General features: G+C 41.8%; 1 protein-coding gene across 1 annotated transcript in view; it reads right to left on the bottom strand.

The window, feature by feature from the left end:
* LOC104165281 (deleted in malignant brain tumors 1 protein-like) overlaps positions 1-7,625 on the bottom strand; it is a gene marked incomplete at its 3' end in the record, with an annotated part of 19,408 nt that extends 11,783 nt beyond the window's left edge. The window contains exons 1-5 of the mRNA XM_009704859.1: positions 7,593-7,625; positions 7,298-7,454; positions 3,847-3,951; positions 3,152-3,472; positions 661-708 (exon numbers count right to left, since the gene is read on the bottom strand). Coding sequence (XP_009703161.1) covers positions 661-708; positions 3,152-3,472; positions 3,847-3,951; positions 7,298-7,454; positions 7,593-7,625 — 664 coding nt within the window. The remainder of the gene's footprint in view (positions 1-660; positions 709-3,151; positions 3,473-3,846; positions 3,952-7,297; positions 7,455-7,592) is intronic.
* Between the last annotated feature and the right edge of the window lie 3,868 nt (positions 7,626-11,493).

The following is an 11,493-nucleotide window of genomic DNA, read 5'->3' on the forward strand; positions in this document are numbered from 1 at the left end:
GTCAGGTAAGGCTGAATGACTGAAATCAGCTCTTGATGAATTTAATTGCCTTCAGGCTTTCTGGAAAAGCAAGTCTGTGATTAGTTGTCTTCCACATCCACTGACATGGCTTATAAATGGATCTTCATGTTAACGTTTTGCATTACAAGCATAAAAAAAGTTCCAGGCTTCTTTCACTGAGAGTGAAGAAGTTGTAAGGAGGCTGTTCCCTCACAGAAACGTTCAATTTCATAGAATCATATACTGGTTTGGTCAGAAGGAACCTTAAAGACAATCTTGATCCAACTCCCCTGCCCTGGGCAGGAACACCTTCCACCAGACCAGGTTGCTCAAAGCTCCATCCAACCTGGCCTTGAACACTTCCAGGGATGGGGCAGCCACAGCTTCTCTGGGCAACCTCTGCCACTGCCTCACCACTCTCACCAGGAAGAATTTCTTCCTAATATCTGATCTAAATCTTCCCTCTTCCAGTTTAAAGCCATTGCCCTTTATCCTATCACTATAGGCCTTCGTAAAATGTCCCTCCCCACCTTTCTTGTAGGCAAAGTTGTCAGCTATGAATATTTCACAGATTTACATGGTCACATCTTAATTCAGCTGAAAACCCCAAATTAACAAAATATTTGTTTTAAATAGAACTTGCAGAATGGCTGTTCTTACCTTCATAAACTATGGTTGAGATTTTGGGAGCTGAGGTGGCAATTTCCTCTGTGACAATAATGGACGCAGAAGACATAACTGAGGCCAAGAGGAAGTTGAGGAAATATAAAGAAGAGGAGGGATTGACAACAATTAGAAGTGAACATAGGAACTGAAATCTTGATGAAAGTAAGTTGACTTGGGCTTTGCAGGACAGTGAGTCAATGCTTAGCCTTTTATTTTTTGCTGAAGAAAAGACTTTCACCTTCATTTAATATTTAATAATAGAGATGGTCAATACCTGTGTTATTTCTGACTGCATTCTTTCACTACTAGAGATGCAACAGTCATTTGGAAAGACGCAAAGTGACCATTGTTAGGGGAAATAAAGAACGAGATTTGTCTTGTGCTTTGGAAGTGACTTTCAGCATGCAAGTGTGCCTCACCTTCCTCGAGGGTTGTCAAGGTCCCTGGAGCAGATGGTGTCTTGGCCTCTGCTGGGCTTGAGCTGGGTGCAGAGAAGGAATCTGCAGAGGTGGCCAGGGGGTGGGGAAATATGTTACTAGAGAGAATCACCATCATGTAAAAGAAAAGACATTTCAAGGATCTGTGAAATCATTAATACTTCAGGCTTTATGGAAAAGGAAGTCAGTTGCCTGGACTTTAACTTTTGGTAATGTGGCTCAGAGGAACATCTTCTAAGTAGTAATTACAAATGAACTTGGGAGACTGATGCAGCAGGGTATAAACACACCTTATTTCCATTCTACCTTTGCACTGACTTAAGAACCAGGAAAAAATAAACCGGATTATTAAAAGAATTGAAGGTGAAGAAAATATCTAGGTGAGAGTGGATATTCAGATGAACTGATTGTAAAGATCTCACCATACATACATGCAGTCTTGATAATTGTATATGCAAGTAGGCTTAATTGCATGCCCATTTTCCCTCCAACCACATTTTCCTATGAAAATGAAGATGGTCTTGGCCACTGGCTCTTCCAGGTCTAATTACATGCAGAGTTATTAAATATTTTTACTGAATTCCCAGTGTTCCTCCTCTCTGATCAAAACAAATTGCATATATCGGTCAGAACTTTGGCACATGACATTCGCAGTTTGTCTTTTTTCCCTTGCCTTCGCCATCAGGAATCGGGCGTTCTGTGGTAGGTGTCACAACAGCACTGTCTGTGGAAAACGGAGATGCAGAAATGGAAGTGGAGGATGCTGGAAGTTAGAAGAAATAAATGATTAGAGAACTGTGAGAATGGTCATGAGAACTGAGACATTGGTGAAATAATTTAAATAGCAGGTTTTGTGCAGCACTGAGTTAAGGCACCAGACCTTAACTCCTGGTAGTGTGAGTGAGACTTCTGTTGATTAATGGCAGTTCTAAACGAACTTCAGAGATATTTGCTGGTGGTGCCATCAGCACAGAAATAGATGTGCAGAATATGCAGCAACAGTTCAAGGCTACTACAACGTGGTTTTGCAGGTTCACGTCTTGAGAAGAAATGATTTTGGGAACCAGTCTTTTATTTCTGTACTACATATGATAGGAAACTGCATTTTAGTACCCACTCCTCTGTGGATGTGTATTATGAAGAGCATTATTGACTCAACACTTAAAAACCCCAGGAAACATGAGTAAAGTCTGCACTTTAAGGTTTCCAGGGTGCTCTGATTATTTCAGGAACAGTGAAAAAAGCAGGAGTCAGAAACTTAGACCAGATTTGTTAAGACTCGCCTTTTATTTTCCCTAATTATTAGTAGATGAGTGACAAATACTGTTCCCATGAGCAAACCAAAGAACAGAAATAATGTTACGGTGGATGAATAAATAGTAATTTGGAGCAATAACTAGTAATTCAGAGCATGTACCTTTCCAGAATACTGTCTGCCAAGGAGCTGTAATGGCATGATTTTTGAGTTAAAAATTAGTCTCTGAGCATTTAGGGACACTGTGAAGAGCTAATGGACTTACGTCTCAAAAGCTCTGCCCTACCTCATGGTGCAACTCTGCAGCATGACACACCTGTGAACACCAAAAAACCCCCAAAATTTCCTTTTATGGTGCAGTTCATTATATTGCTTCAAAATAGGCTTCTTCTAGCTATGCAATCTTTGATTGCAGTTATGTTTATGACAAGAGTATGAATTTTTATTTTCAGTTCACACATGCCTGATTGACATCTGGATGTGCTTCTATCTCCTCTTAACTGGTTGCCTTTCTTATCTTGGGCACAACCTGTAATCAGATGTTGACTAAAGTGATCCTGAACTACCTTCTTTTCACCATTTTCATATTCAGTGCTTGCTGCTACCAATCCTGGTGTTTTGTCCAGGACATCCTTTTGTTCCTTGATCATGCAGACCAGCCTAAATACAAGGAGCCTCCACATACACACATTTCAGCTCTAGTCTGATTTCCATGCTCTACTCTGATGCGTTTGTGATCAACGGGACAATCCAAAGAGGTTTTTAAGAGTGTATAATATTATTTTTTTTTTACCTGAACAGATGACACTGACATCCTCATGGTGTCCACAGTTGTGTGTGCTCCAGCCGGCGTGCTGACACTCCCAAAGGTAAGATTCAGTTCCTGTACACTGCACATCATCCAGGTGGATGTCTTCTGTGCCAGGGCCGAAGGCAGACCGTCCCAAGACGGAGACAACTTGACCACAATCAAGTTGTCTGCATACAACGTTGCCACTGTTCATACTGAACTCATCGTCACAGACCGTCCCCCATTTGCCTTCATGGTAAACTTCAACCCTCCCGGCACATCGGTCCCCTCCAGATACCAGTCGCAGTTGTGGATCTTCTGAAACTAAAGCAAAAATCAACAGGTAAACATCTCAGTTTTTGTTCATTCCCAGGATAGCTAAAGTTCTTATGTCTAAGCTTGCATCCCCATCTGTGCAGGGATGGGCTACCCAGTGTTTCTGTGTCTCCAGTACTCAGGGCTTACTGGGAAACGCCTGCGGTGTGCAAAGTGGTACAGGGTGGGGAGCTGAACAGCACAGCCCAAATCAGTGTGGTTAATTCAGCCCTGCTCTGCTGCGTACAGGACCTGATCTATCACGATAGGGTATCGTCAGATGTGCTGGTGAGATAACCATCTCACCTAGAGCTGGCTCATGTAACTCTACAGGTGTGCTCGGTATGTTCACGTCAGGAGCACATCTCTTTGCGCCCTGTTACCTTTGGGTGTGAATTTGTCTTTTATCCATTTCGAAAATTTCTTCCATAGTGAGTTTTGACCTCCGGTTTCTGAGCCTCCTGGTGAGTTCCACCACGTACCACTTGCTGTGGCAGATAAGAAAATAGATTAGCAGTCATGTAACATATCACAATTCTAGTTATATTTTATGTGTTGCTGTGAGATAGTAGCTGGTATGTGTTGATACAGAGTTAGATACAGTAAGTGTTGGTATTTGGTGGATTTTCAAAGCAATGCTGTGGTTCCTCCCTGCGTCTGGAAGGACATGCTCATTTCCTCATAGTTCAGTGGCAGACGACTGTAGAGGACCTTATTCCATGGCAGCACAAAGAGCAAAGGGATCTGACCCAGAAATCCTCATGTACATCCTTCACTGCCAGTGAAGACATGGGCTTCTGGGAGGTGAGCTTTGCCAAATTTCACTGGAGCGGCAGAGAGGGTTACTTACCTTTGCCGTATGTGATATTACCACAATAGCAGAGAAGGCTGTGGACCATTTGTCTGTGCAGACCATGACAGTTGTTTTGGCTGACAGCCCAGCATGTTAGCTTAAATCTGTGCAAATGCCTGCTCAGGTCTGCATGGGAAACCAAATCTTTTCTGACTCTGCAGTGAAGAATATTCTATATACTACTTAAGGTATTTAAAAATGTATATTTGATTAAACCAGACCATGGCATTGCTTTTCAGATACCAGGGGATGAAATGGACTTCCAAAACAGGATACAAACCTGTGGTCTGATTGTGTGGTTTTGATAATCTGTAGTTTTAGTTACATGAATACCTTTGAAAATCTACTTATGTTCACTGAAAGGAAAAAGGATTTAGGCTTCCAGGCATCAAAACAATGTTTTCAAATGGCAACTTTTTAAAATAATATCCTTACTCTTTCAGAATTAACAAGCTGTGAAGAGCTGTGCCTAATTCAATCACTAATATCAGGAGAAATTTCATTTGGGGATTTTTTTACTTTTTTTCAAATTGGCATTTGATCTTCAGACACTCACTTAAACAGACTTTTACTTTGGTGATACTAAAGTCTTGGGTTTGCAAGACAGGATCCTAAGTGATCTTTCCAGTCAAAGTTAATCCAGTCTACATCAGATCAAATCAAAGACAAAAGTGAACCTATGGAAGAAGGACAAAGATTACAGGGTTGCTGAAGTGCTGGGATTGAACCACCTTCTTGAAATGCAGCTTAGTCCTCTTTGATGCCAAACTTCCCTCTGGATTGCCTTTGCTCTGGTTTTATAAATAAATCAATATAGCCAGTCCCTTAATCAACACTCCATGAAATGATCTCTTTTTGTAAGGGACTGACAAGACTTTAGTCGTGATGTCCATGCTGATAATCAAAGATCAAAGTATCTCGTTCAATCCAGCAAGATTATAAGGAAGGTCTGGGGTTATTGTTGTTTGAAGCTTGAAGGAACATGGCACAGCAGTGAAGTGTATTTCCACCTGGGTCTGGCAGGCTGCTCTGTGTTTCTTTTTCTCTCTTTCTCTACATTTTAAAATGTGCAGTATAGAAGAATTTAAATTCAAAACTAGAATATTAGAAGAAGAATGTTTATTAGAAGAAGAAACTATTCCCCTCACAGAAGAGAAACAAAGGAAGTATTCTTCAGCACCTCAAGTTTTGGAATATAACCTATGGACTTGATCTGAATCTTTGAATTAGAAGATAAATTAAACCAAGAATTTTATGGCACAAAGCTTGTCAGTAATATTCTAGGAGACTCTTTACCACCACTTCCCAGCAAGCCAGTCTGTATTAGTAACTAATTCTGTCTGTAACATTTCCCTGCAAGCACAAAAAAATTTTAGACACAGTACCTGGTTCAGACAGAAGAGCAGCACTCAACAGCAGCAGCCAAGCAAGATTCACTTGACAGTCCATTTTCATTGTGGTTGTCTGTTCTAACCCAGCGCAGTTTCAGAATTTGTACTAAATGGTCTACAGCAAAGGTGTGTGCTGTGCAATTTGATCTTTCCTCCTGAACTTCCAGATCAATGCCAAGGAAGTGATTTACTGAATATTTTCATTTCACAGGGTACATCCAGACATCCGGATAAGTAGATCCAGATCAGAGCGCTGTTCCGGACTGGCTACCGAGATCTTCCCAAACACTCCCCGGGCACCTTTGTGGCCCTGTGTTGTTGATGTGGTTGTTCCAGGAAGCAGTGATTTACTTTTGGAGATTAGGCTGTTTGGTAAGGATTCTCATACCATCAGTTTAAGTGGCTTTCCAACTCTACAACCATACTAAACCAGATTAAATTGCTGTGAGAATTGTGCCAAAAGAAGATTAGCATCCTAAATATGTCAGGAAAGCGTCGACCAAATTCTTTCTGTCCGCTGCAGTTTACTCCTGTAAGAAGCAGTTTCTATGCTTTCCCATATTCTCTGACTCCTCTTTAACCTGGGACCAGATCGCTCCAGCACGTTTCAGATCTGTGGTTATCTCTCTCTCTCACTTGCAGCCTACAGAGCAATAAAACGATTGTAAGAGGTATTGGCCAAGGTACGGTTGGGTAAGAAGAACTGTTTTGAGGGGTAAGTAAGTAGGGCTAAACTACAGTAACCAAGGAAAAGGAGCAAGATAGGGCCGGAGGGTGCTAAATTAAGCTAAAACTGTGCAAGTCGAGGAGTCTGTGTGTAAAACCAGAGGGGCACGACCAGCTGCTATGCCCTGTTCTGGGGAAAATCAGTATAGACTGAAATCTTGGGACCCTATGCAGTGATCTACACTGATTTGCTGTAAACCCCAAGGAAATGATAAGCACCAATGGAGCACAATAGGGAAAATCCAAATGATCCTTATGTGCCATGAGGTTGGGAATTATTCACATTCCTTACTTTCCAGTAACCACAAATACTGGACAAAATGAAGACTCCATTGACAATTTATGCCCTACCCTCCACCTACCAGTTTCCCAGCCGGTATGTTTCTGATCAAACTAGACTGAGATTTTCCTGTTGTCTTCAAAGGACAAGCACACATGCTATCTGACAGTTACATCCCTCATAAACATAGCCTGCACAGAGCCTAAGGAACTGGAGCCTTTGTCTGTTAGGACCTCTGAGACATGCTTTTGGATCTGCGAGATATTACACAAAAGAATCGAGGCACAACATGATTTTCAGGTGAAGAGGAGAAACTAGAAACAGGTTTTTATTCTACTGGCAGGAAAGATGTGATCATAGGATGAGAGGCAGAAGATATTGTAGTGCCAATATAAATACAACTTAATAAAGGACTAGGAGAAAGCATGAAAGCAAGTCATCATGAAGAGGAAATATACAACAGGTCATGCTGGAAATTATCCTTTGCTAACTGTTTTCATGGTATCTTTTCAGATTAGGTGACTTGCATGGAAAAAAAGAATCCTACCTAGAAAGGCCATCCCATACAGCTGGAAAAGGTTGACCTCTAGCAAAGCCATGGATCCAGCAGGATCCCTCCAGCTGCACAGTCTTCTCCTTGGCATGAGGTGGTGTTGTCGGCAGCGCTGTGGCCTCTGACACCCCAAAGGATACCTCCAGCCCTGCCTCACTCTGTCCTGCCAGGGAGAAGATGGGTCTCAGCTAGAGAGAGAAAAAAACAAAGCTAAGTTTTCTTAGCTGATTTAAAAAGATCATCCATTCTTTCTTTCTGCAAAAGCTTTTCTTATTTTCTTAGCACAGTACGATGTGTGATATCTATCTGGACATCCATGTTCTTACCTTCACAGTACCTTCTTGAGCAAAACCAGTCATGTCAAGTATCTAAACTCCTAGCTCTGTGTGTGTGTATTACTTGAATTCAGTGTCATTTCCTGAAGTGACTAAGTGGATTTACAGTAGATCCTTATCGATATATTTCTATTCATGTAACTCTAAGCTGGGCCTAAGCAGTATGGTATTTACCATTTTTCTTTCCTGACAGCAATTAAGCTATTTTATACACACATTTTTCACTTTTAAATGAAAAGGAAATTTTAGAAACAGTCCAAAACTCCAACTGAAATCTCATTAAGATTTTATTCTCAAAACAATGACAAACAAATTTGTTATATCTTGCGATTTAACCCAGATCTAGGTGCTCTGGATTTAAAGATTCGAATTGGAACGATGTCACGTAGAAGGCACAGAAGTCTGATATGCGTGTGCCATATCGGTGCACTTCATATCCTTCTTATAATGAAATTATTTCTTTGGCTGCTGCTGGACTTTCACTAATATTCTCTCTAGGAAATGTAGAGTTCTGTAGAAATAGCTAATGTATCAGTGTGGTGACTCAGCCAAACAGTGTGCTCAGCCATAAAGCTACTTGTCCAAGAAATCCCATGCAGCAGGAGGATGGGTGTTAATGGAAAGTGAGGACACAATTCACATTATCTAATTGTAGGCATCTAATCTCTTTATAAACGAAGCTCTTAATCAGTGGCATTTCAAAGCACCTCTATTTGGAACCTTGATATAAGGACAGAAAAATATGGGGAACATGGCTGAATGCAAATATCTTCAATATGAAGAAGCATCAAGATTTACTTTTTCAGCATTTTTCAGTCCCTTTTATAAAACAAATCCCAAAGAAGGTGTTAGTCCCAGCGAACACGCAGAGGGCTGACGACTGCACTACCCAGCTCCTGCCTAGTGAGGCTGGATCTCATCTTAGGCTATTTTACACCATATCTAAGAAGTAATGGTGGTAGATGTGAATGCTAGCGGGGGGCAGAAGATTTGTACAGCTAATCCGTAGTGATAGGTGACAAAGGTTGACCAGCTTCCACATTAAACATTGCAGGCCCTGTCATGGACATTGAAGGTGCCATTAGAAAGGAAGCGGTAAGACTTCAGTCCAAAGCTAAGCAAGCAGACTAATCCGGTGTGGCAGGAACCAGCAGTGATGACAGTAGGGTTGACCTTTGTGGACTTGGAATAGCAAAACTGTTTCCCAGAACATCTGCTTAAAGAAATCGATCAAAATTCACTCATTGAAAACAAGCAGCCTTTGTCTGTAGTGAAATAGTTTTATGCTGGAGGTGGGGTGTTCATCTTTCTTCACGGAGGGATGTTTTGCTGCACTGGCAAAACTACACCTCCCTAGAAACAGCTTTTTCTAACTACATGTGAATTTCAGTGTGTATTTTGTATTGCGAAATCTAGCATCTGAATATTGAGGAAAAAGCATACATAAGGTATGGGATAGGTGAGTGCATACACAGACAGAGGTATATATATTTGTACATGTGACAGATTCTCTATAGGACACCTTCTGCTAAGGGGCAAGTTCTGCATGAAGTTGTGGTGCTCTGCAGCTCTGACCGGGCAACTTCTACAGCATTTTCAAATAAAAGTAAGCTCACCAAGGGCATTTAAACATCTAATTTTAATGGGAAATTAGCCTTATAATTTCCATAAGGATCTGGGTCTAACGTAGTTTAAGGGGTTGAAAGCAATGGGAGAATGGGAAGCTGTTCTGGAGGCGTTTGCCACTGGAGGGCAGCGGGGCACTGTCCTCAGGGGTGAGCACGGCTCTGGGTGAGATGCTCTACCACCACAATGCTTTTGTAGGGGCCGTAAAGAGGTCTTCACTTTGGCAAATACCTTTAAAAGTAAAGGTGAAAATGAACCTATACAAAAGAGACAGTTACAAACAGCAGGACAGTTGTTTCCGTTCCTCACCTGTCTCCTGCCCAAATGGAGATCGGGAGAAACCCCGGCCCACCTCAGGCATCCGTCTATTTCATCTTCCCTTGCATCTCTTCACTCGTTATCATTTACAGAGGTTATAAACCATGAGACCCGGTAGCTCTCCCAGCTAATATTAGTAAAGAGTTTCACTGAAGTATCTTTTAAGGAATAAACTAGGGCTGACTGCCCTTCTCCTATACATGTATTTCTTGTACAAATACTTCTTTGTATTTCTTCTTCCCTGAAAATGTGTGTGAACTCACAAATTGTGCACTTTTCTCCATGCTATAGTAATGTCTTTATAACTTCTTTAACTATACTTACTACACTTTTGAGAAGACTTCTTATGCAACAAATCCCGTTTTTTTGCTGAATCTGTCGCCTTCCCAACAGTCTGTTAACATCCCTGTCTAGTGCCCTGCCATAGCGGAGGTGATTGCAGCGCTGTACATGAACAGCCTCTCAGCTGCTCATGGCACCTCTCAGCTACTGGGGCTGAGAGACCAGCGTGCCCAAACCTGGACCCCCAGACAAGTGAACTCCTCTGCTCCTTCAGGGCTGACCTGGAGAGACAAGGGAAATATTTCTCTCAGGTCATGAAACCTGGTAAGGACCTGCTTAGCTGTTTAAAAAATAGTGTCTTTCAAAGCGTGATGAAAAATGATTTAGTCAAATGTAATAAGAACAAGCCAAAACATTGATTTCAGAAGACATGCCATACTTTGTTTCATCAGTTTTACCTTTTGTTTCTAAAAGCAGAGAAGAAGGACCAACTTCAAAGTAATTTTTGAGACCTTCAAGATGTACAGATAAATGAAGGTTCCTTATTTTTTTCTTCTTTGAAAAACGCATGGAAACAAATATAGGAATGAAATAATGTACTGCCAAATAGCAGCAGGGTGGAAAATATGCACAACGAAAAGCGAGCAAGCAGACGAACCAAAGACTGCCTTTTTTTCTACTTTTCCCAGCCCCGATCCCTGCCACCTCGGGGCCGGCAGAATTACCTGATAACAGCAACCCTTGTCCTGTTCACACACATCTCTGCACGCCTGCGGTTAGCAGGGGCTGGCTGCAATGTGTGTGCAACAAAGGATGATGAATAGCTGTTGTACAGCTTTGAGGTATGATTTGCAATATTCTGTTGAGGTTTGGAGACCCTGGGTATGTGCCTGGTTGTTTGCTCCTGTTAAGACCCATGATGTATATTCACTGGGCTGTTATCCATGCCATCTATATGAAGCTGTGTTGTGCCCTAATATTTGTTGCTTAGCTGTCCAGACATTCTCAATTGTAATTAAAATGTGTGTTCTTTCAATGCGGGCTTTTTTCGTGTTTTCTCTCTGCCAATGATTCCACTAAATTCAACCCCTATGAATTCTGAAGTGAAAGATATTTTTGCACACTGAAGAATGTGTAGAGAAAAGGGCAAAGCCCAACTGAGGTAAATCGCATCCCCGATAACATAACCTTCAAAGAGTTTCCCCACATTCATGGTGAATTTATTGGTAAAGCAAACTGGAAACTTTACACCTGAAGCCATCTTCTGTGGACAAAACTGAGTATTGAGTGCTGGGTCCGGCTTCCCGGTTCCAGAGGACAATTGCCTTGGGATAAGGATGTCATCATCCAGCCTCTGGAAGCCCCAGTCCACCCCTGTGAATCCTCTGAGGGAAAATCTTTGTCAGAGATGAAGGCAATGCCAATGTAAATGGGTATCGATGATCTTGGCTCTGCGCGCTGTAGGAAATGTCATTTCATCCTGTTACCCGGCTAAGGCTTTGTGTCAACACGGGATGCTTATCTTGGCCTGTGCTGCATCCTTGCAGCTTTTCCTGCTTTTCACGTTCATGTGGACAATGGCATAGTCTTAATAAAGAGGTTGTCTCAGCTTCAAGCAAATGCCTTCGATCTCAGCAGGTACCATGGGTAAGGGTCACACAGAGTA

Source organism: Cariama cristata, unplaced genomic scaffold (genome assembly GCF_000690535.1).
Source record: "Cariama cristata isolate BGI_N322 unplaced genomic scaffold, ASM69053v1 scaffold16447, whole genome shotgun sequence".
Classification (NCBI taxonomy): Eukaryota; Metazoa; Chordata; class Aves; order Cariamiformes; family Cariamidae; genus Cariama; species Cariama cristata.